Here is a 26,388-nt window from a genome sequence, read left to right on the forward strand (position 1 = left end):
TTCCCTTCGGCACCGGGCGAAGGTAATTAAGCAGCGGGGCGTCGATTGCTGTTTTGGGGGCTCCCTTTCCACCACCCTCTTCCTAGCCCCCAGCCCCACGCCTCTCCTCTGGACTTCTGGAGGCAAGTGGAGCAACTCTGCGGCGGTGGGGGCGAGCTCGGCGGCTCCTACTGGACCCCCAGAACCCCTCCTACTCTGTCCGCCCCTGTGCCAGGTCCCCGCGCTCGCCGGAGGAGGCACGGCGGGGGAGAGCAGCCTCCGCCCGGCAGCCGCGGGCTCCGATGCTGCCGTTGCCGCCACTGGACGCGGACGAGGCTGGAAAGGTCCGCGGCAAGGAGCCGTCTGCTCGCCTCCCGCCTACTGTAACAAGGGCAAATGGTCCACACGGTAAGTGCAGCCTCCCTCCCTCCCGCCCGCCCTCCCTCCTTCAGCGACCCGCCCGTTTTCTTCTTTTTCTTCTTATTCTTTTTAACCCTCCCTTAACCCCGGTCCCCACAAACCATGCCCCCCAGACCAGAACTGTAATGCAATCCTCAGGCAAGAGGGAAGGCTCCGGAGAATGGGAGAGGAACTTTGTAAAGCACCTTTAAAAGACGGCTTGTGTGGTATGCATGTGTGCACTAATACACGCACACACCACGTATGTGCCTATGTCTAGGTGCGCCCATCAGGTAGCATGTAAAGCACTTGTCTCCCCCACCTCTGGATCAGAGCCTGTGCCTTGTACCTAAAGAACCGGACCAATTTTAACGTATCACTCCGGAACATACCTGACCACCCACCAGGGGATCTGGCAGGCTTATTTGGACAATTGGCTTTGCCTAGGTGGCAGTGGTGGTGGGACCCAAAATTCTGGTTTCCCCTTCCATTCCCCTACCCCCAAATCAACACCCCAAAACCTCGACCTCTTGTGGCCCGGGTGATGCTTGGGGACTAAGCTGAGAGGCTTTTGAAGTCTCTTTCTTTTAATCCCTTTTATTGGTGCAAGATTAAAGCATTACTATCCCATGCCCTGCAGCTGGAGGAGAAAGAAGGGATTGAAAGAGGAATAGACTTCGGAATGCTTGCTGAAATATTTTCTCAGATTATTTACTACCATTAAATGAATCAGTCGATGGATTCGGCAGGGGAAATTGAATTGCTCACAATGCTCTTCTCTCCTGTATGGATCTGTGGATATCTATATATAATACAAATAATACCGAATATTATTGGGCTCAAAATAACCAATTAAGTGATTCATACAGAGAAAAGTTGGATACAAAAAGAAACTGCGCCCTCTGCTGTCTCTTTAGGCACCACAATCGGGGACCAATTTTTCAGGATCCACTTAAGAGTACCTTGTCCTTGCACTGGGGAAGATGACTAGCTGGTATTCTAAAGGACCTTTTGTTTGCAAAAGCTGGAGTTGGCTTTCCTATCATCGCATCATGGATGGGACGGAACTTAGGGGTGCGGGGTGGGGACAAGTATTATTTTTCCCCAGTTGCCTTTTTAGTGCTTTTCCTCCTCTGGTGACTAATTAATCTAGGACCTCAGATATTGGCATGTCATTGAAACTCCACTCAGTGCATTCAATGTGATTCTACACCCTCCCCTTCCCCCACTGCCATCTAATTAAATTCAAGCTCATAAATAAAACCTCAAGCCATCCTCATCAACTTCTTGGAATGAACATTAGCAACCTGGCTCGCCCCTTCCAACCCTCCACCCCACCTTCCCACCCCAGCCAAGGACATCAAACCCATCAGGGTTAGTGAAGGAGCACATCTTCTAGCACGAGGATGGTAGGGAACAGTGTAACTTTAAATGGAAAGAAGAATAGAAGTGGTTCGGACAAACAGAATAACTAGCACAAAATCTGCCAGAAAATGAGAACAGAGTCCCCTTACCAAATAAAGGAGCCGTCCTGTATCATAACAGTGTGTCAGTCTTTGGAATAGAAAAGACTGAGAATTCCAATAAGCATATGGCAAAGTTGGCACATCACTTGTTCTAGAAATAAAGCCCAGTTTTAGGATGGAAATTACTAAAAGTTCCCTCCCCTTCCATGCAGTTAAGAATTCAAACTTTAGCCTGGGAAAATGAATAAAGGCCAAATTTTTCTTTAAGAATATTTACTGGTTAAACTTCAGGAGGATTAATAACCCAAGCACCAAAGTTTATTGGAATTAGGTGGCCTTTACTGAGCATCTTTACTTTTGGTTGTATTAGCTAACCTAAATCATTTTGGGGCTTAGTCCTTTGGCTTGCGACTTCTCTCCTCACCCATTCCACTATGGCAAAGGAAAAAAGGCTACCTCCAAAAAACATGTTGCAGATTGTTTTGTTCTGTCTTTTTAAACTTCGCTTTAAGGAGGGAGCCCTGAGGCTTTAACTTTATTCTTTTTCTTTTTTTTTATCAGTATCAAAGGAAAAGAGAAAACACAGAGGCTTTCACATTTGAATCCTTTCCCAATATGTTTCCCTCTGTTGCTGTAGAGAGGCTATCTGGCATTATTCTTCAGTTGCCAATGATCATGATATTTTCCACCACTGAATGGAAATATCACAATACCATGAATTCCATACTTTGGTTAATAGTCTAGTGATCTTTCTCTTTCTGAAATTTGGTGATGCATGATTCTGGAGAGTTTGACAATAATAACAAAATTTCATTTGTTTAAGTCCAACACTTTATTTATAATTGAGTTTTTAGTTTAGACAACTTTCATGAAGAGCGGTTGTCCTTGTTTTCTGGGGGTAGGAGGATAAAGTGGGGTATTGCTACTTTCAATTGTGTAAAATTTATGCAAATATTTATCTTGGATAACTTTTTTACATTGTCGCATACTGGGGACATTCATATTTATATAACCTAAGGTTTTATGTGCCAGGAAGAGTTTGGAAAAGGTATTGAAAGTTACAAAGATATTAATAGAAGGAAAATTAGCTTTTAGATCATTCATATGGTAGAATTGAAGTGTTCATATATGTATGTGTATGTTACATATATGCATATATGATCAGTATTATCTCACATGATATGTGAAAATCTAGTAAAGTTTTAAAATGATGTGCTCTATCAGCTTCTGTTGGTCTGGGTTCAAACTTTAGGTGCTTATTTCCACAACCTTCCATTTTTGGAGTATATGGATCTTCCTGGCTTGCCTGGTTGTTAGAGAGAAGAATTTAGTGTTTGGCTGAGGCGTTAGTTGGGAATGAAAACTCGCTTTTCTACTGGGTTCTTTGGTTCTGAAATGGCATTAGGAATTTTAATAATCAAGCAGATTGCTTAAGCCCAAACCTAAAATATGCATCCTACAAAGTATACACTTTCTGGATTCAGTGGAAGATTTTCTTCTGAGAAAATGGAGACTATTTAAAAACTTTGGTTGTGTTTAGGATCTCAAAAGCTAGGTGAATGATTATAATATCCCATCGTGTAAATATTTTATAATAGTGACACCACAAAGCACTCTTAATTCTTCGTATTTTAACCAGAAGAATTAAGAAAATTACTAATGCCAACAAATTCATTAAAACTATTTAGAAATGCTCACTTTGCTACAAAAAGATGTCTAAATGCAAATTATGATTTGTGGTGCCTTTCTAAAAATAAATTGCTGGCAGTGAATTGCACTGGTTCTGTTTGGGTAGTTGTCAGTTTATAGATAGTTGACACTGTCTGTGCCTTCAATCAAAACATCTCTAATGGAACATGTTTGCAAAGCACATTATTCTATTTCTTACCATTTCAGTGTATGTACATTTATTAAATTAATGTTGATGGGGAATGGATTGGCACTTGCCAATCCCAGAGGTACCTAGAATCCAAAACCTAAGGTCAGTAGAACAAATATCAACCCAACACCACCACCAAGTGTATGATTCTATCCAAAATGGAATGCTGGGAGCCATTCTAAAATAGCTAGACCATGATGATTGGCCATAAGACATAGAAAAAAAACTGGCAGTTTATTCTGGTAGAGTTGTCTATCAATCATTTTAATTATGACTGTTTGCAACTATATGTTTGAGGATCCTATTTAGGTCAGAAGAGAGGGCCTTTGGAACCCTGTGGAAAGCCAATCTGAGGTGGAAGTGAGTCAGCTACAGGAAACTGAAAGGAAAAAAAAAGATGTACTGTATGCATGCCATTTTATATAGTACATCCCATCCGTGATCAATAATATGTCAGGTGGAGATGCATAAAAAATGTATATTTTGGTGCATTTTGGCCACCTATTTAGACAATGATCAGTGTTTTACTAAGCATTTATAGGCTAGTAGCAGGACTTTCTGTCCTAAACAATTCTTCAGTGTTTGGGTTTTCTGACAGACCCAAAGACTTTACTTAATTACTTTGAGTTTTTAAGGTTTGCTGAGTAAAGAAATGGACATCACGAGATTTGACCCTGTCAGAGAGCTCTTCTGTTGTTGCATATAGAGAAAGGATTTGGCATGTGAGAAAATTCAAAGCCTGAATTACTTTGTAATTAATTCAGCTACAGCCCAGAAGGGATAGCCCCAGTGTGCTAAATGCCAAAATATGTCATTGAATACCCCTCCTTGCATAATCAGGCTGCCTAGCCCTTTGTGACTATGACTTAGTCTTTTAGAACCCATCTATAATTTGAATTTAATCCAGCTGAATTTATGGCCACAAACAAATGACCAGTCCAAGGCTATAGAAGACTCAAGATTTAGATATACGAAGTGATCTAGTTATGTTATTTATGGAACATTTTTCTACTTCTGCTAATCTATACTTTAATAGTAAATGCCTGAATTTGATAAAAAAAAATTTCATCCCCACAGCTTGCATCTAAATGTTTTGTGTTTTTTTTGAAATTTGAAGATTTAATTGCTTTTTAATTTTCAGTTAAGATGATTAAAAAAAAGTCTATGAAATCTTGAGAAACAGGATATTCCCCAAGTCTAGAGCACATAATGAGTGACACTACAAAGATTAAGAATAATAAAGACAAATGGCATAATTGGGTTATAAGAGCCTTGATGACCCCCTCTACGTGCTCTTTAGTACACTTTGGTCAATGTCTTTCTCTGTGTCAACAGGAGCTCATTAAATGGCGATTCTGCAGACTAACTTAGCTATGCTGTATTAGTTCTTGCCAAAGCCTGACATTTTTAATACATTAATAATATGTCTGTAATGTAATGGAAAACTATTAATCACAACTGGTTATGTGCCAGAAATTTAAGCTATAATTGGCTGCTTCTTGTCAGAGATGTCTGTTGCATAGCCCTACGTTTGCCTAATATTCAAATATCTTGCACTCCTCTGCATTTTTCCCCTTGTCAGGGCACTAGGGTAGATCAGTGTGATAGTATATAATTCCATGTAATGGCCATCATTATAACTGGGAGTCCCTTTACTGAGAATTTCTTATAATGACAGGGTTGTTGTGTCATGAGACATTAACAGGTGCAAACCCTTGTCCTCCCTCCCTACTCATACTGTACATATAAATATGCACAATTACTTCTTATTTTAGTAAGTTAGATATTGGGAGCACTGTTTTCTTTGCCTGAATTAAGCATAGAAGTTATAGCAAGTTGTATGGAAAAGTGGAGAAAGGATAGAATCACCAATAACAAAAGGGAATAGTTGTATGGATTCTTTTTGAAAACTAATAAAGAGAACCTTTGGGAGAATTCAAATTTATGCTTAAAAGCTTCAGTTTGGGGCTCTTCACACATAAAACAAATAACAAACAAAACCACTATGATGCCAGCAGAATGAAAATCCAAAGCAGCTCATTCCACTTTCTTCAAGATAGAATCTGTAATTTCTACCAAACAAATTGTTCTTGATACAGAAGTAGTTATATGGTTAAATTTAAGAATGGAGGTTAATAGTTTCAGATCTAGGAGATTTGTCATTTGTGTAGGAGTGCTTTTTTTCCTCCCTTTAAAATATTTGCTAGTAAATATATTCACATAGTAAACATGCTCAATGCACATATCCAGACAATGCTACTTTATATTACTTTTAACACCTTCAAAAATCATTAAGTGGTTCAACAAATACATGTTTCTAACAATACTAACGTTGAGGATGCTCCTTAGAAATGGGGAAAAAAAACAGAAAGAAAGCTCAAATAGCCATAATACATGAGTCTATATGACAATTTTTTTAGCTTAAGATTTTTTAAACGTTCTCTACACAATACAAGTTTTACTTTATAAAAAAGTGGCAAATTCAGATCTGTAGTTTATACGTGTTTGGCAAACTACTAATTATTTCTTCATGGAAATTCAAATATTCAACACACTTTCTAATAGAAAGTATTGCAAATTGCAGCTGTATGATAACATTTTATGAATGGAATATAATGAAAATTGCACTTGCATCCATAAAGCAATTATTATAAATTACTTTGCTATGGAAACACAATTCAACCATCTGTTGGCATTTCGTAGTGTCTGTAGCTTAGTTCATTTTTAAGATGGTGAATTATTTAAATATGGTAAGTCTTCTTATAGGATTGTTTTGAAGACAATTAACCTGAATGTTTAAATTGTGTTGTATGGATTTGGTGATCTATGATGAAGTTCACGAAAACTGTATTTTTGTCATTTTTTTGGATTGTGGGGAAAACAAAATCATTTTCCTGGGTGTAAAATTACAAGGAGATGATGAGTCATCTGATTGTCTTTCCTACTTTATTACTGCTGATTGTTCCTGAATTTAAAATGTAAATATTTGTTTAGTTTTGACAACTAGCTGGCTCAAAAGAGAAAAGTTATAAATTGGATTCAGTGACACTTTTGTGTCCAAAAGTGAATTGTCAGTAACAGTCATTAATTAAACTTACCTTGAAATGGGAGAGTTTTATTTTATTTTAGAATAAATGTCATATCATTCTGCTTCATGGCCTGTTAACTTGCCCTCTTCTATTTTTATATGTATGCCTTAAATTAGGTATTTTACCACAGAGATGAAAGTTTTAATACAGGGCATAATGTTGGCCTTTGGGAGAAATTCTCCACTTCTGTTAACAGAAAAGAGAGAAATGGCATGTGAAAAAAAAAAAGAGCCAGGAAAAGAGAAAATCCAAAAAGGGAAAATTTGCTCTCCCAGATTTATTTTTAAATAATTTCTAGTGAACCAAGTCTCATCTCTATCACTAAATACAGCTAAACAAAAGCTTCTAAGTTCTTCCAATACTAATGAGCAAATCCAAAGGGACAGCCTAGTGCCAACAATACTGTTTTTCATTCAGGCTAACAAAAGCTGAGAAATGTACAAGGAATTTGGATATCTTTAGGGTCCCTCTGCCAAGAGACAAAAGGCATACACGGAGTTGTCATTTCTTTGTCATTGAAATAAAGGAGCTCATTTCCCCCCATTGTTCTCTTTCAGGATTTTCTAGCCCTGCCAGCTATATGAAAAATGTTTAAATCTGCCTGTTTGCTCTCCATTTAGCCTAGATAGAAATATAATTTTTGAAGCAAAAAAAAACCCTGTAACTCACCTGCAGCAGCACACATCTGCCTTTGTTATGGAAGAGTTAAATGCTTCATATCAGAATGCTTCCCAATGTGAATGATTTCTGTGGTTTGTTCATTCTAGCAAAGCAGCCACAGTAAAGGTTATCCATATTACACCAATTTGCTTTATATTGCATCAAACCTCCCAAATGTCAACATATCAGACATTTGGTAATGCATTGATTCTGGGACAATAACTCTTACTCTTATTGTTTCTAAAAGGGTGTTGGTGCCAGAAGAAAAGAATGATTGATGGGAAACAGACACCGGGCTGTAGACACTCATCCTTTTGCTTCAGATACTGATTTATCAGCGAGTCTGGGCATCCCTTGTGAGCCGTGAACACAGAGAAGGATCACTCAGGGTTATCGGCAGTACAACTGAAGACCTACCACTTTGCTAAATTATTATCCCTTCTTGGACATCTGTTACAACAACAACAAGAAAAAAAATAAAACAAAACAACATCCAACACTCCTAGAGATATGCTCTAGGACAAAGAAAAAACCTTAGAGTTGTTTTAAAGGCTGTCAGATGAGTATCATAGGCTTGCACCAAAGTCCTCAACTTACACAAAAAAGCACTATATTCTAAGACGTCACCACTCTTGGTTTTGGAACCTACTTTGGGGCCTCTTTGTGTGCATGAAGTTTTAAAAAAGATACAGACCAACCTATAAAAAGAAAGCAAAGTCACAATCTACCAACTTTGTTTCAGTTCTGGTGAAGTTTTCAAAGGATTTAGAGATGTATTTGTCAAGATTCTTATCTATCCATGCCCTTTGGGTTACCGTGTCCTCAGTGATGCAGCATTACCCATCAGTGTGGGGACATTATGATGTGTGTAAGACTCAGATTTACACGGAAGAAGGGAAAATTTGGGATTACATGGCTTGCCAGCCAGAAGCTACTGACATGACAAAATATCTGAAAGTGAAATTGGATCCCCCTGATATTACCTGTGGAGACCCTCCTGAGACGTTCTGTGCAATGGTGAGAGAAACTTTTAAAAAGGATATTTACAAGTTAAGTGGGGGGCATAAATAAATAAACAAATAAATAAATAAATAAACATATATATATATACACACACATACATGCATATATGTACCCCATATATGTGTATGTTTTATACATATATATTTATTTATATGACTATGAAGGCATAAAATGAGTGGAATCCTCAGTTACCAGATTTGTTTTTTTATAAGATAGCTTCATTCAGTGAGGAGACTTGTATATCTTGAATGATAATTTGTACAGTACATTGGATGCCCTGGGACTTAGAGTTGGCTTTCCTGAAAAAGAGGTTTTTGCAATAGGAAGTGTACTATCGGAAATTCTAATGGAATGCCCAGTTTCAGATCTGGATGCTCTGAATGGGACTTGATGTCATCTGGTGGGTTAAATGAAAAAGGCTGGGGTTGTTATATAATGATAACAATAACAGTAACAATATGGTCATTTTATAAGTTTTTATCATAAATTTATTTATTAGTAGTAGTAGAAATATTTTACTAGGGCACAGATGAGTGACTGAGTCTTGGATTAGATCCTAAAAGTAGGTGAGGTGTCCTTCCCTACACCCCCGAACCCTATTCCTGAGTGTCTGTATCAGTAACCGGCAATGGTTTGGTGCAGGTGGTTAAGTGATCCCTCTTTCTCCACTCACCCCACTCTCCAAAAGCTATAGAACAGAAGGATATCAGAATAATAGAACTGACATGTCAGGGAAATGAAAATACTTCTTCAGAAAGGATATTCTGATGGAACATATAGTTAATTTCTGAAAGTCAACAATTCCAGGACACAAAAATACAGTTATGGGCCTGGATTTAGCAAACAAAATAGCCAAATATGTTCCTTTGGTGCTTCTAACTCTAATTTTTTTGGGGTGGGGAGACAGTGTGGCTTAGTAGATTGGGAAATCAAGAGATCTGAATTCTAGTCCTGGTCCTGACATTGAATAATAGAGTGACAGTGGGTAAATCATTTAATTTTTCTAGATTTTTATTTTCTTCTTGATAAAAAAAAGGAGGTTCATAGAATTTTAGAGTGGTGGGGAATATTGATGACTGTAAATTCCAACCTATAGTTATACTTCTAAAATCTTTTTACACAATCACTGATAAGCAAAGACCTCTGATAAATCTTAAACTTACAAACTCCTAAAGCAGCCCACTTCACTTTTAGGTAGCTCTAATTACTAACCAACCAGCCAATAAGCATTTATTAAGCCCCTTTTATAGACTAGGCACTGTTTTAGGAATACAAAGCTAAGAATGAAATAGTTCTTGCCCTCAAGAATCTTATATTCTATCCAAGAAAATGCATCAGGAAATTTACCTCTTTTTAGCTTCTATTTATTGATCTTGGTTCTGCTCGCTAGGCCCAAGCAGAATAAATATAAACTTTTTTCCATATGACAGCTTTTTAAATACTTGACTCTAGCTGTTCCATCCTTTACTGACTTCTCTTCTGCAGGTTAAATATATTTAATTCTTTCAACTGATCATTATGATGAATGATTTGGAGGCCCTTCACCAACTTGGTTGCCTTCCTTCTAAATATTCTCCAGCTTGTCAATGGTCTTCTTAAATCAGTTTAATGAGATGGTCTCTGGTCCAGGCAGTTTGACATTTTATAATTTTGTGGGTAAAATCCCAATGAAAAATGGGGCATTAGAGCAACCATCTTAGAATTTTTCCATTAAAGGGTCAGAATATGTAAATATATCTAGAAAATAATAACATATGGTATTTGTGTTGGAAACTAAAGAGCCCAGGTAATATTGAATTTTTTTTTTCAAAATTATTGCTTTGATTTACAGCTAGCCTTTATTTGGTGTCAGAACTGTGATCCCATTTTCCTCTAACATAACGAATATGAGGATGGTGTTTTTTAATACATTTCTTACCTGACTTTATTGTCTTGAACCCGGCCTGGCATTTTCAGGATACTGAAACTATTAATCAAAGTAACATCTGTTCACCATCCCCAGTGAGTTAAATTAGCATAAGATCATCTTAGACCTAGCATTTTAGAAAAAGGCTTTTTAACAGGAAACAATTTTGAGCAATAAAGAGCATTTTCACCTGAACACTAAGGGCTTGCCATTTTTCAGAAGTGCCTTTGGGGACTGGTTTGAATTATAAGCTGGACCTGATTTTGTGGAGATCGAGAAAAAAAGGTTGGCTATTAGGTGTCACTGTGACTAAAGTGCTTCGAAAGTCTAAATATTTCAAAAAGAGGACTTGTCTCTCTGGGAAACGGGTGTGTGCTGAGCAAATAACTTGGAATGGAGAATCTAGAGATTTTCACAGAAGGTGCTTATTTGCACAGAATTAAAAATACTTTTAATAAAGTCTGTAAAGGAAAAGCAAGACTTTTGTTATCTTTGTAAAATATATTTAATTGTTTCTGACAAAAGGCCAGAGGACAAGCTCTAGGCATGATTGTAAATCTAGGGAAAATTGCTTTTCAGATAACGTATGCTATAACATGCAACTCCTGAAGGGGGAAGAAGTAGGCTCAGGAAGGCTTTCCGTGATTCAAATAGCCTTTTTTTTTTTTTACATAGTTCTTTATGGCACTTGGAATAACATGACTTTTTGGAAACTGTTTATGAATGTATATATGAAAAAAATGTTAGCAAGAGAGACTTTCTCCCCATGCAATTCTTAACAGCACGAACCTAGTAGAATCTGTTCAGTGGGTGGTTTACCTGTGTACATCTGCTATCTTTAGTTACCTCCTCAGTAGAGCTCCTCTGAGGGAGGCAGCATGAGGTCCGGGTAGGAACACTGAATTTGGATTCTGGGGGAATCTCTTTGCAGAGACTCTTAGATCTATAATCCTACTGGGTTGAAGGAGTTTACCTATGGACTTGAGAACGATACATTTTCCCCTTGGTTAGAAATTATCCTTTTTTTTTTTTTTTTTTTTTTTCTTTTTGACCCAGTTTTCCAACCCTGGCATTCATTGGACTCCTTCCCAGTAGTCCACAGGTCCTGATAAAAAAAATAATAAAATCAAACAAAGCTGAATATCAAACTTCAAAATCCTTAAGTTCTAAGTACCGGAGCGGGCTCACTATTTAGAAACCCAACCACACGGAGAGCTTTATAACCATCAGAATGGGGCCATCACTCAAGTGCCTGAGTCTTCTGTGAATGGGAGGTAGTCACTGCACATGACAGTTTTTCAGGGGAGAACAGGGTTTATGAGGCATTACCTGTCAATGCTTAATTTGTACTCTTTAATATGCATATTATCGGCATAATGGATTTAATAATCTATCATCTAAATGAATACTTTGGGACTATTTGTATGCACGTTATAGACCCAGTCAATGATAATGGCCTAAATATAGGCACACAATTGCTCCTCTGCAATTTTGGCTTTTCCATAAAACTCTCCAGCATAAGGATTCCTGACACCAGACCGTAAAGCTGTCTCAGGACTCTGCCGGCTCAGGTCCGCTTAGGTGCTCCTTAGCCCCGGGATTTATGGAAGTCAGTAAAGTCATTTGTGTTATGACTTACTCAGGCTCCTTACTTCTCTCATCTCTGACACTCTCATCCATAACTGTTCCCTCAGAGTCATTATGGCCCATTATATCAATGTCGCTGCCATATACACAATTGGGCGTTTCGCCCCTCTATGTAAATTTTTTGCTGCAAAGTAGTTTCTGAAACCACTTATCCAATTGGTAACACCCTTGTTAGCAGCAACAATAGGGAGCCCCAGGAGCGAGGAGGCATGGTGAGAGAGGGAGCCCGGGGTCGGATGGGAACCGGTGTGTTGAGCACAGGGTGGAGACATATAAAAGGCAAATCCTAGACTATCTACGTATTGAACTCCCACGTACGTGGCACTGCACCCTTGAGATCCAACGAAAAACTAGATTTGGGCAATACTAGAACATCATTTTGCTTTTGAGCCTAAGGAATGGCAGGAAAAGAAGACTCGTCTCTATTATCTGCTGCCTTGTTTTGAATTTTGAGTTTTAGCCCGTGCCCAGTGGATTTAGTCACTTTGAATGAGAATTGCATTCCTTTTAAAAAGTAAACACACACAAAAAAAAGAAGACATCTTGGGTCACTGGGAAGAATGGTGTTTTGGAGTCATAGGGCAGAGGCTCCAACTTGGAGCAGATTCTTTTAACTCTGAATAGCAATAAACCTCCTCTAGAAAGTGGGGCTGGGGTTGGATAGAGGACCTCGAAGTTCACTTCCAACTTTAAATCTAGAGGATCTTATGGTTTCTCATAATAACACGACTGAGTGTCAGCTAAATAAAAACACTATTAAAAGTAGAGCTCATTTAATGTAAGAAGGTGTATTTCCTTGTCTACCTGAGGAAAAGCAGTATACCACAGTGGAAAGCATACAGCACCAACAGCTGAGTGACTTGAATTCTAGTCTTGGGAATGCCCCTGACTCATTCTTGTATGAAGGGTGGATGGGTAGGAAGTGGTTTTCTTTAAGACCTCCCTTCCTACCTATAACCTTTAATATTCACCCCCATCCTCCCCACATAGACCCACTCCCAACTCTGAGATTCTCCTATTCAATCATCTTTGGCATTATGTATTCTAGAGAACTCTGCTATTTAGACTTAAATCACAAGGAATAAGAAAAAAATAAGGTACTATAGTAACAAACAGGAGGATTGTATTAACTGTAACAGTTACTCTTCTTTTGAACTTTATACATTACGTTAACCAATTCAGGTTGTGTACATCATGCTATCATCTGAATATGAATGGGTTAAATAGTGTGAAGACACTCTGTGGAAAATAGGCTGGAATTGGAGTCACATGTCCCAGGTTCAATCCTACCTCTGTTGTTTATTTGCTGTATGACCTTGAACAAGTGATTTCACTTTTCGGGACCTCGATTTCCTTTAACTGCAGATGAAAGAGTCCAACTAGTTGAATTCTAAGATCTCTTTCAGCTCCAAATCTATAATTCTAACTGGAGCATCACAGCATAATTCCAACAGGATACTGAGCGTTAAAGCAGACCCTATCCTTCATCTAAGCAAATTAAGAACGCCAGGTAAGAGAGCTGACTGTGTCAGAAAATTCAAGATCATTTTAGTGAGGAGGACGTCGATTTGCATACACAGTGCTATCACATTATGAGCCTTCACAGAGATCTGAAATGACAATGGAAAGCCCGCGATTTGCTCTTTGTGTTTAGACAAACTTCACTGTCACATCTCAGTGCAACGCCCCAGAGGCTTAAAAATGGTAAAATTATCTGCAATTATCTCCAGCCTGCAGCTAATTTTCTGGAGAAGTTAAACAGAAGCTTTGAAAAGAAGCCCACAGACAGGAGAAGTCGTGTGCGTTTGTACAATTTATGGCACTGAAGTGCTGATGACAGTCGAAATGTGAGCCCCTGAGTGTTGCTGTGGATTTCATAGCCAATCAAAACTGAATTAGGAAACAAAGATTATTAAAAAGTCTTCTGTGCACATAATTCTGGCATAATATTATGAGGTGGACATTAAATGTTTCCCTTTGAGACTTTGAGCATCATTAATGTGGCGTGCCTTTAATTACAAGTAGGCTCATATTACTAAAAAAGAACAAAAATAAAGTACTCTGTGGTGTAGTTAGCAATACTGTTACAATGTTTGTGGAAATAATTAAAAGGGAGGCTATTTTTCTAAATAACTCAGTCACAATTTGAAACAAAAATGAATTTTCTTGAGGAAGTATACTAATGTATTCATGCATATTGGATAAGCATAGCCATCAACCCTAATAGTGCTATTAAGGATTGTTCCTATGACATTTCTAGATCAATTGCCATTAAAGGGGAGGGAGGAGGTGGAAAACTTGGTTATTTTCATTTGTTGTAAATATTAGATGTTAAGCATATTTTCCTCTGTTAAAATGGAATTTGCAAAAACTGCAGCAGAGTAGAGGCAGAGCAGAAACCATTAGACTTTTCTATTTTCAGAAGAATTGGATGACTTGACGGATTGGGTATAATGTAGGCTATAGAGTTTCCTACTTGAAATGGATGGTTTGAGATCAGCTCAGGTTGCCATCTGGTGGCTATTTGGTTGCCTCTGAGAAATTAGCATTCTCATGGAAAAGGTATTAATAACAGTTTCCCTAAAACTGCATATGAAAGGGAATTGTCAGCAGACCTCATAACTGTATAAAAATAAACCCTATTCACATTTGATGTCTTTCCCAAAAAAAAAAAAAAAGAGTGAACTTTTAATGTTGGGGGCAAGGTTTCTTTCATTTGAATTGATTTGCCCTTCATTATAGCTGGACAGCCCTCTTGAAACATGTCAATTTCCTTTTCCAATCCTTCACTAGGATTACTTTTTTATTGGCATTTTTTTTAAAGAAAATTTTCCTCTCTGGCCATGGTATTCATATTTGAAGGCAGGATCCAAGTCTTAGGCATGTTACTCCTCTAAATTCAAAGGCAGATTAATTTTTACTAAAATACCACTTTCTCTTGTCATTTTCTTGCTCAAGAGTCTACAAGGAGTCTTTCTTGCCTACTGATTCCAGAGAAAGCTGTAACTAGTAATTTTAGCATACAAGACAATTCAGTAGAGGCAGGGGTGTGGTATGCACAAGAAGGACATCATGAAGCCCCAGCTAAGGATTCTGGGGAGTGAGGGGGAGAAGCATTGCACCTGGTATGCATCCAGAGCAGAAGCTTTCTATTTTAACTAAGTATTTTTATTAACTAGGTGCCGAGCTTAGTTATTTCTATGCTGCAGAAGGAATGCAAACAAAATCAAGACCCTCTAAATTTCAGTGCCATGGATCAAAGTCATGGTTGCCCTACCCTAGTTATGGCTCTACTTGGAAGGTCTAACGTTCTCCATCTGAATTCTAAGTGACCTCCACTAAAGTGACATATACAACTGGGTGACTTTAGTTTGGATCACTTCTTAATACAAATCTTCCATTCCATTCAGCCCATTTTTTTTTTTTTGCCTCTTCACTGTTTGCTGATGTTACCTACTCTGAATGCCCTTCTCTTCCTTTAAAAAACAAAACATATCCAAACCCAGCTTTCAAGGCTTAGTTCAAGTGGTCTTCTCTGAAAAAACCAGCCCACAATGATCTATTTCTTGCTTTTCTAATTGTGTCCTTATCTTTTCTGTGCATTCATACCATTTAATTAACACTAGTATATGTTTTCTGATTTTCTTATTGTAATAATATTTGTCACTTTATTATATCAATTTGTCAATAGAATTGGTATGATGGAGCTTTTAGAGTTAGGAAGGTATGAGTTCAATTCCTAGTTCTAACACTTATTAGCTGTATGTCTACGACTGAGTTCTTATAGTCACTTTCAACCTCAGGAACTCCCTAAGACTTATTTGTTAATTTAAGGATTGCTTGCCTCTGCTCCTGCTTACCCATATCACAAATTTCTGATGGATTATTTGCATATAAAACTAGGTTTTTAACCCAAAGTTTTATGTATATGTTATGTCTTCTCTCTGTTTTAAACTCCTAGGGGGCCATAATTTCCATACCATGGTATAGTGTAAACACCACTGGACTTGGGGTTAGAGAACCAAGGTTCAAATTATAATTTTATCACTTATTACTTCAGGCAAGTTATTTATCTTTTCAGGAACTAATTTTCCTCAATTGTAAAATTAAGGGATTGGACAAGAGGACCACAAAGTTCCTTTGTTATTGTTATTTAGTTGTGTCTGATTCTTTGTGACCCCATGGACAAATTCATTGACAAAGTTTTCTTGGTAAAAATACTGGAGTGGTTTGGACAAATAAGGGTTAAGTGACTTCAGGGTCACATAGCTAGTGTTTGAGGTTAAAATTGAACTCATATCTTCCTAATTCCAGGCTTGGTGCCCTATCCATACCACCTAGCTGCCCACAAAGTTCCTGTTATTTATTAAATCTGATTCTTCTTTTGTATTCCACAGTGGCCAGAAGAGTGCCAGGTGCATAATAGGTACACAGTAAATAATTTCTTACTTGCTTGTTAATGCAACCCAACCTATACCCAAAAGATACTTCATTTCTCCTCTATGTTTATAACTTCCTTGATATGCTTTTATGAAAAATGTATTCTGCCTTGTATTTTTGTGCAAAAGAGGAGCTTATAGGTGTCACCAAACATAGATCATAGATTTGCAGGTGGGAGGGACTTCAGAGGTTGTCCACTTCATGGTTAAATTACTGTCCTTGGGCACACTATAGGCATTGCTGTCTTGATTTGGTCATCTGAAAATATTTAGGAAAATCAAGAATATCAAAAGGAGAGAGGGAGACAAAAAGAATCCTCTGAGCTTTATCTCTGAAAATGGTCACTAGTGATTTTCTTCTCCTTTATCTCTAATTGAAAGCTTTATTTCAAAAGAAGCATTAGTTATTTTTGACTCTCTTTGTTGTTTGACTCAGTTCTAATTGTTATTTTACTGAAGCCCATTATGTTTTTTTTTTAAACCCTTGTACTTTCGGTGTATTGTCTCATAGGTGGAAGAGTGGTAAGGGTGGGCAATGGGGGTCAAGTGACCTGCCCAGGGTCACACAGCTGGGAAGTGGCTGAGGCCGGGTTTGAACCTAGGACCTCCTGTCTCTAGGCCTGACTCTCACTCCACTGACCCATTATGTTTTAATAATAATAATAATAATAACTTTCTATATGGAGGATTTGCATATGTCACTGTTTGTCATTTAATTAAAGAAAATAAGACTGTCCCTTCCCTAGGGGAAGGTCCTTCTTTCTTCAGAGATACTCTTGTTAACATTTCTGTATTCTTGGCAGTAACTGCTGCTGTAGATACCACAGTGTTACATTGGCTTTTGGTGGGAGAGTAATAGGAATATCACTGCATGGGGCAGAGCCATCTAGATGCTCCCTTCTGTGAACTTAGGTGCTCCTTGGGGGAAAAAATGTTGGGAAAAAAACCTGTTATTTTTCCAAAGCTCAGAGTCACTTTTTTGGTTTCCAAAAGGTACTGATACCAGTTTTGGAGGAAAAAAACCCAAATCCCCTCAAAACTCCCCAAAACATTGCATATGGAGATGCCTCTTCCTTTAACAGTGGTTGACATAAAATCTAAGTTGGTTTTTATTCTTCAGACCAATGAATAGATTGGTCTTCTATACACCATTTTGTACTTCAGAGTTTTATTTCTTATGAAAGGGGAAAGAAATGATCAAAGTTATACTTCCCAGCAGTCAAAATGAAAGAAAACATAACTGGAATCTGGCTGGTTGCAAGGTTCTTTCCAAGTTGCTGGTAATATACAGATTCATATAGCTTCCCTCCTGTGAAAATTAAAGATGTGGGTTGTGGGCAAAACCAGAATTGACTTCATTCTTTGACCTACTTTAAGAATGGCTTCTAAAATATTAAATGCAGTATTAAACTGGGCATTTGCTTTCATAGAAGGAAAATGCCTTTCCCATAGGGTTACTGAGAGTTTTAGCAATTAACAGTATTCATGGGCTGGATGAGGAGAATTTCTGATGCTTGGGAGGCTGAGACTGGTGGATCACTTGAGTTTGGGAAGTCTGATTTACTGTGGGCTAAAGCAGATTGACTGCACTGGTAAGCACCAGTGTGGCGAGCTCCTAAGGACAAATGCCACCAGGATGCCCAAGGTGGGGCAAAATGGCCCATGCTGGAAACAGAGAACATCAAAGGCCCTGTGTCACTCAGTTATAAGATTAGCCTATGAGTGGCTACTGCAGTTTGGGCAAGGTGAGGAAACTCAGTCTCAAATAAACCACAGAAATAAAAACAATGTACTTCAAGTTCTGTCCAAACATATTTTTAAGCCATTGAAGGTACCATTTTAGATTTCTTTCCTCTACCGTTTTGTCCTTTGCTGAAATGAGAAAATGAATAATCAAATATAATTCTGCTAGTTGCTGCTTGGTTTGAATGTGTCAGACTAGTTAGGGGAATATTGTTATAATTTCCTGTAGTTGACTTGTGCAAAAGGAGACTTTGTAAAATATAAGGATAAAAGTGAGTAGAAAACAAACTACTTTTATTGTTTTTCAGTCATATTGGATTCTTTGTGACCCCATTTAGGGTTTTCTTGGGAAACATATGGGAGTGGTTTGCCATTTCCTTCTCCAGCTCATTTTACAGATAAAAAAAATTGCAGTAAACAGGGTTAAGTGACTTGCCCAGGGTCATATAACTAATGTCTGAAGCTGGATTTGAATTCAGGATGACACCTAGCTGCCCTACTTAGCTCCTTGAAAAACACTTGATCCTATATTTCAGGCAAATTTCATTCAGTCCATTAAGAGCCTCTGTTCATTTGCCAGTCTCCCAACAAAAGATTAATGAAAATTAAGATGGTCTGTTGACCTGAGAGGCAGATGGCCTGTCTGAAAGAGAAGAGGAACAGATTCTAATTTTTACTTTGTCACTTATTGGTTATGTGAATATAGGAGAACTTTTTCCATCCCTGAGGGCATAAATTTCCTTCTTTGTAAAATAAAGAGGTCAGATTAGATGATCTCTAAAATTCCTTCAGGTTATAGTGATTTATTTCTCTGTGTAATAGTTAATTACAACTGTTTGCAAAGTGATATGTTTATGTTATCTTATTGGATCCTCTTTCTGAGTTAGATGCTATTATTAACCTCATTTGCAGATAAGGACATTATGGGATTTGCCCCATGTCACACAGCTAATAAGTGAGGCAAGATTTGATCTCAGTTCTTCCTGCCTCCAAGTACAGCTCTTTTGCCATTATACCATCTTACTCCCTCTTTTTGCAGGCATTTTCATACCAGCCAATGGGCAGGATGGCAGTCACCCAACTGTGGCAATTATGGGTCACAAGAAGCTGCGATGTTTCCCATAGTGACATTCCAAAGTTAAGGCCACTCTAGGTTTTAGGGTTTGGAGTTAATTGCCTAAGAGGACTGTGCATGTCAGTTCTCCTCTATGGAAATCACTGGGGAAGAAGGTTCATGTATGGTACTAAGTTTATGGGAAATATCTGGGGAGAGCTCTTAAGAACATTGGTGAGGAGGGAGTGGCAGCATTTGTGTATCTGTGCCAAGGAAAATCAGTGTGTCTGTGCGTGCATGTGTGTGTGTTTGCATATTAGGTTGCCAAAGACTGAACTATGTGCTGATGGACCTCGTTGGAAAAATCTAGGCAGTTGAAACTTATATGACATTATTCCATTTTGTATAGCATTATTTCATATTGCTCTTGTCACTGATATTCTAACAATGGGTTTCTGGACAAGTCTTTCTACTTCTAAATGCTCTAGGCAACTCTCTAAGACAATAATTTGCCTAATCTAATAAAATAGTATAGATATTGAATTTGTTTCTAACTCTTTAATCAATGAAATCACAGGACCAGTCTAATACTCTGTGATGTAGTAAAACTGGCTTGTTTCCCAAACTCAAGGCTTTTTCTCCCATCTCCATTCTTTTCTTCAAGCTTTCTTCCTTCCCTGGATATTATTCCCTTCTGCTCCCCACTCTCAACCTCCAAGCTTCTTCCAAAGCCTAACTCACATGTCATTTCCTTTGTGAAACATTTCCTGTTTTCCTGGTTCTTAGTGTTCTCCCTGCCCTGAAAGCATATTTGATTTACTCATCCAAGTTCAAAATGTTTTCTTCTCAACAGAATGTAGTAAGCTTCTTGTGGGGAGGTTTGATTTTCATCTTCCATGTCCACCACATTTATCTGCAAAAAGTAGTCACTTCATAAATATGTTTTTAAATTTTGTATTTATAACTACTCAAAAAACTGTCCCATCTGTGACTTTCTTGCTTTAATATATAATTATTTTTTAGATATTAGAAAAAGCAATAAACTTAGAGTCAGAAAACCTAGTTCAAATCCCAGCTTTGCCACTTATGATCTGTGTGATGTTAGGTATATTAATACAGATCCCTGGGACTCAATTGCCTAATATGTAAAATGAAGACTAGTAGAGTAGATGACCTCTAAGATTCCTTCTAACTAAAAATTAATGATAATATAGTTGTAAGGCCTTAAAAGAAGGATTTAAATCATAAATTTGATTCTTGTTTTTAGGATTATGAAATGTTTAGTCATTTTCATCTCTCATGACCCCATTTGGGATTTTGTTGACAAAGATACTGAAGTGGCTTCCCATTTCCTATTCTTGCTCATCTTATAAATGAGAAGAATGAGGCAATCAGGGTTAAATGACTTGTCCAGGTTCACCCAGCTAGAAAAGTGTCTGAGGTCAGATCTGAAGTCAGGAAGATGAGTCTTCCTGACTTCAGATCTGGTACTCTATCCACTATACCACCTAGCTGCCCATTATGAAACATAGTAGTATGATTTCATTATTTTAAAAATTTGTGTTTTTTTAATGAAAAAATCTCTATTGGAAATTTGATTCTATAAGAAGGAAATAGATCTACATGCACTTATATGATGGATGCATTCATTCAAAGATAAACAACCTAGTCATCTGTGGTCTTTTGTATTCTTTTGTTTTCCATCATAACATATTCATATCAATGGGAATAGGTTACTGGAAATCAGGGAGGGAGGAAGAAAGAGCACACATTTACTTACTGCTTAAAAGCCCAGAATATGAAGTCAGCAACTGTGGGTTGGTTAACTAAATCGTTCTTGTGGGAGAAGTGTTGAGCAAAACATTGTGGTGCTTTAAAAATTGTTAATAAAAACTTCACATAGTTTTATGTTAATAAAAACCATTTTCCCAGAATTATCTATTCAACTCCCAGCCCCCCTTCAAATCTTGATCTAGGATTCTGTCTTGTTGCTGTTGTAAAATGTGCTTTAGTGATTTGTTAAGGAGAGAAGCCTCAGAATCTTGAAACTTCAGCTAAAGCATCTTGATTTCTTTTCTGGGTTAAGGTAAATTCCAAAGAACATCTTTTTAGAAATGTAATGAGTTACTGGCCTTGTGTTTCACGCCTCTTGGAACCCAAAGGTGGATGGATACCTACATGTATAACATCAAGTAGTTCTGCTCTTTTGATTTCCAAATAAAGGGATGCCTTTATATACACAAATAAATATGATAGTCTTTGTCTTTGGATGTAATAATTGACTGGCAGTGATTTTCGACTTGACAAATCCCTGCTTACTCTGCAAGATGCTATATACATATTACCTCATATATCATAAAGGTAATGGCCCAGTAGATGAAAACCTATAAATAATGAGTAGCATTACTTAAGGATTTTTTGAAAGAATGGGCAGGATACAATGAACAATTAAAACTGTAGCTAAGAACTCCTATCAGAGATGATGTGATGAGCATATATAATTATACATTTAGAATTGAAAAAGTACCTTAAAGATCATCTAGAGCAATACTTTCATTTTGACAAAGGAAACTGAGGCACATATCCTCCTGCTCCAAATCCAGGACTCTTTCTGTTATATCTTGTTGCCTTTCCCGTGGATGTATTCCAGAGGACAGAAAGAGCATCAATATAATAATTCACATTTATGTTGTACTTCAAGACTCAGAACTAACAAGTAGTGGTAGGAGAAGCATTAAAAAAATAAAATCAATGATTTTAATGGCATAAATAACTTCCTCTACCAAAACAAATCAGTGACTACAGTGTACTTTTTAGTCTTAAAGAGTTTCTTGGGGCATCGAGTGGTTAACTGGTTTGCCCAGGATCAACTAAGCCATATGGATGAGATCTGATTTGAACCTAGATCTTCCTGACTAAGGTCCATCTAAGTGGTGAAGTGGATAGAGTGCCAGTCTTGGAGTCAGGAAGACCTGCGTTCAAATCTCCCCTCAGACATTTATTAGCTGTGTTACCCTAGATAAGTCACTTAACCCTGTCTACCTCAATTCCCTTATCTGTAAAATGAACTGGAGAAGGAAATGGCAACCCATTTTAGTATCTTTGCCAAGAAAATCCCAAATAGGGTCATGTAAAGTGAAGACACAGCAGAACAGCAATGGCAAACCACTCTAATACCTTTTTCAAGAAAATTCCAAATATGGTCATGTAGAGTGAAGATACAATTGAATAGCTTCCTGTCTGAGATCAGCTTCAGGTTCCATATACTATACTTTCTCTACTAAAAGCATTATTATCCCCATTTAAAGACAGAGAAACAGATGAAATTGAATCTTGGACAAATTATGTGACTTGCTTAGGGTCCAAAGTCACTTGAAAGTGAACCCTGGTATTTGAACACAGGTCTCCTATTTCCCAATCCAATTCTCTTTCCATTGTACTATGAAGGGCTTAGATTTATCTACTTCATGGTTATTTTTAAAGTAAACATGTAAAAATAAAGGGAAAGAAATAGGTAAAAGTAGGGAAGAAGAGAAGAAAGAGAAAGGAAGGGAGAAAGAAAACAGAAGAAAGAGAAAGAAAGAGAAAGGAGAAAAAGAAATAGAATAAGACAAAAGAAAGGAAGGAATAAAGAGGAAGGGAGAAAACTAAAAAGAAAGAGGAAAGAAGAGGAAAAAAAGGGAAAGAAAAGAAAAAGAACCAAATACTGCTTTTAGAAAAGGGAGTGAAGTGAAGGCAATGTGGGTGATATGCTGCTATTTGGAGATCAACATAGAAAAATATTCTATTGTCTTCACTGCCAAAGTCACAGACCTCCTGGTGTGCGGGTGCCCAGCTGAGAGCATGTATATTTTTTATTTGCATGCCAGCTTCAACACTAAGCTAAATTGAAACCCTTCTAGACTAGCAGTTTGGAGTGATTCTCTAAAAGCTCTCTGTTCACAAGCGCTCTGTGAATTGTCCACGCCTTTTATGACTTTGCCTCGGAGACCTATCTGACCACCCCTCTGTGAGTTTCTGGCTTTGAGCCATGTAGCTCTCACCCAAATAACTTTACAATACTGGCTTAAAAGTAAATGAAATGTATTCAAAATAAAACAGTATTAAAATAATCTCCTACCCAACGCTGTGGCATTTGCATTGAGATTAGAATGGCTCAGTGTTTTTAACAAAGGTATTAGACATGACTGAAAAACAACATGATGACTCCTCAAAACAACAAAAAAAAATGAACAAATAAATATTCGTTTAAAAACAAATTACATCAAAGGCCAGGTTACTAATAAAGTATTCACACAGACTTAACACATCAGCACATTGGAAGATGGAGGCTTTGCTTGTGGAAAAAGAGTGATGGGCAGCTCCTTCCTGGAAATCTAAATCTTGCAGCCAAAATCCTATGCTACCAGGCACTTTGACCATGTTAACTCCTTCCTAAAAAACTTCCTTTGGCTCTCCACTGCCCTCCCGATCAAACGAAATGAGAATTCATAAAATGATGTCTTTTGGTTCATAACTCTTTATCAGTTTGCCCCTGCCTATATCTCTGCCCCGTCTCCTCAGAGAGCTGTGTGCTCCTTTTACTTCAATCAAGTGGAAAAAAATAACATTCTTCCCTCCTGCTGATTTGTTCCTTTCCTTCAATTGCCTTTCCTCCATTTTCAGAAGAACATAGGAAATGCCATGTGGGGTCAGGCCAGGGGCCCATTCAACCCAATTCTTGATAATGACAATAAGGGTGTATTCTGTGGGATAGTTGGATGGTTGATTGCTATTATATCATCCTTCCAGCTTAGAGACACACCCCTCAGCATCATTAGTTTTCTTTTCAAACCTCCTTATTTTGGTTGCCATGTTATCAATTAATTTGTTAGCAAAGAATCTATGAATTCACCTAAACCTTTCTTAAACCAGCATAGTTTAGCCTCCCACTTCAAAGCCATCAAATCACCTCTCCTCTCTGATTCAGAAATTATCCTTTCAAAAAGCATGACTTAAGTATTTTTAGGCAAGCTAGTAGTTTAAATGGAGTCATCTTGAGATCCAAAAACCCACTCAACTAAAATACCCTTCTTTAAATAAAATGATAGAAATCCCCTAAAATTACTTTAAGAACAGGGGGAAAAACTAGGAATAACTGAAGTTTATGTCTTCCGTTTGAGATTCTTGAATAAAGGGCATAAGGGGCAGCATGGATTAGTGGCTAGAAATCTGGTCTGGACTGTGTAACTCTGGGCAAAGCACCTACTCTCTGAGAGCCCTAGGCAGCTCTCTAAGATTACAAATGCAATGTAGGTGCTGATACATTGACAGGCAATTGCCTCATCTGGAGTCCTTATAATTCATGGCATAGGGATAGAAATGAAAGAAGAGCAGCAATTGCCAATTGTGAATACTTAAAAGATGATAATGTCATTCATCTCAACACGTTTTTATCGAATGCCTAGGTATCTGGCCTTTGGAAAATCATTTAACCTGTCCTGACCTCAGTTTCTTGATATGTAAAATATGGATCACAAAACAGAAACATAGCTGACTAACATTCAGAGCTAGTTGTTTTGAGGGCCAGATGAGATTATGGAAGTGAAAACATTTCCCCTCTAATACTACACGAATGTAATAATAATGATTATTGGTTTTAAGGTTTGAAAAGCACTTTACAAATATTATCACATTTGAATCTTATAAGATCCCAGAGAGGTAGGTGTAATTATTATCTCCATTTTACAAATGAGGAAACTGAGGTAAACAGAGGTTAATTGATTTGCTCAGGGCCACACAACTAGTGTTTCAGATAGACTCAACTCAGGTTCACATAGCTAATCAGTGCTTGAGACAGAATTTGAATCTGAGTCTTTCTGACTCCATGTCAGCACTTTATCCACTACCCCATCCTCTAAAGCAGTAAGGGATAGCTGCTATTAATAAATGATTTCTATTGCTACTACCACCATTCAATCCAGTTCAACATAGACTGATTAAATACCTACATACCAGGCATTCTACTTAAATTCTGGGGTTATAAGAACAAAAATGAAATTGATTCGGCCTTCAAAAAGCATATATTCTACTGGTATGAATTTTATGAGTAAGATACTATGTTAAGTCCTTTGAGGAACAGAAGGGAAGTCAAAAAATGGATTTCTTTCTCCTGAAGAGTTTGTAGTCTGGTTGATTCTATAATATTTAAGTCCAGGATGCCGAGAATGCTCCAATAAAGTGTATACTTAAATGATAGTGCAAGTGGCTTTGGTAATTAGTGATGTGACCACAAAAGGAAGGAGAACAAAATCAAGCATAACAGGAAATATGGTTAATTTAACCACCCGCATCCAGAGCCTCCGTTTCAGAGGTCTCTTGTTTTCCTATAACACTGCTGTCATCACAATTTTCCCTATCTATCCTTTTAATGTGATTGATATTTGCAACATCTATTTAATGCCAGACAGGTTGCCATCATTGCCTCTCTTCAGTGGCATGACTGAAAGTCTCTTCAAATTCCCTTAAATTTTTTTTTTTTACTCAGTGTAACCAGACAAAATTCCAGATTAAAATTTCCTGACAGAATCCCAATATACTTATACAACAACCACAAGGACCGTTGCAAAATAAGTATGTCCTTCCATGAGTGGCAGCGAAAAGGTGGAACTTCTTGCTTAGTTTATTGGTATCAGTCAGTGCTTTGGTTAGTTTGCACACTAAAGACTTTTCAAAGGCTTAGGACATTATTTGGCTACAACATGGTCTGCCATAGATGGCAACATATTTTCCAGGACGGGGTATTGCACTTGATCTGGACTTAGAACTGAGTTCAAATACCAGCTATTCCACTTATTACTCATGTATTCTAGAGCAAGTCATTTAATCTCCCTCTTGGTCTCAGTTTTCTATTTTGTAAACTTAGTCAGAGGTGGAACACTATCGCTCTTTTAGGTAAGAAGATCTCTAAGCTCTCTTCAACCTCCAGATCCTTCAGTTCTTTAACCATGGAATCATTGATCTTATACTTGAAAAGATCTCAGGAGTCATTTCCTGAAACTCCATCATTTCGCTTGTTAAACTGAAGCCCCAAAACATATGAATAGACAATTTTCAGATGAAGTC

At 37.6% G+C, this 26,388-nt stretch overlaps 1 protein-coding gene across 1 annotated transcript in view; it reads left to right on the forward strand.

Moving 5' to 3' along the window:
• The first annotated feature begins 8,243 nt into the window (after positions 1-8,243).
• NTNG1 (netrin G1) overlaps positions 8,244-26,388 on the forward strand; it is a 392,606-nt gene continuing 374,461 nt past the window's right edge. The window contains exon 1 of the mRNA XM_044675501.1: positions 8,244-8,489. Coding sequence (XP_044531436.1) covers positions 8,244-8,489 — 246 coding nt within the window. The remainder of the gene's footprint in view (positions 8,490-26,388) is intronic.

The sequence above is a fragment of the Gracilinanus agilis genome, chromosome 4 (assembly GCF_016433145.1).
Source record: "Gracilinanus agilis isolate LMUSP501 chromosome 4, AgileGrace, whole genome shotgun sequence".
Taxonomy (NCBI): domain Eukaryota; kingdom Metazoa; phylum Chordata; class Mammalia; order Didelphimorphia; family Didelphidae; genus Gracilinanus; species Gracilinanus agilis.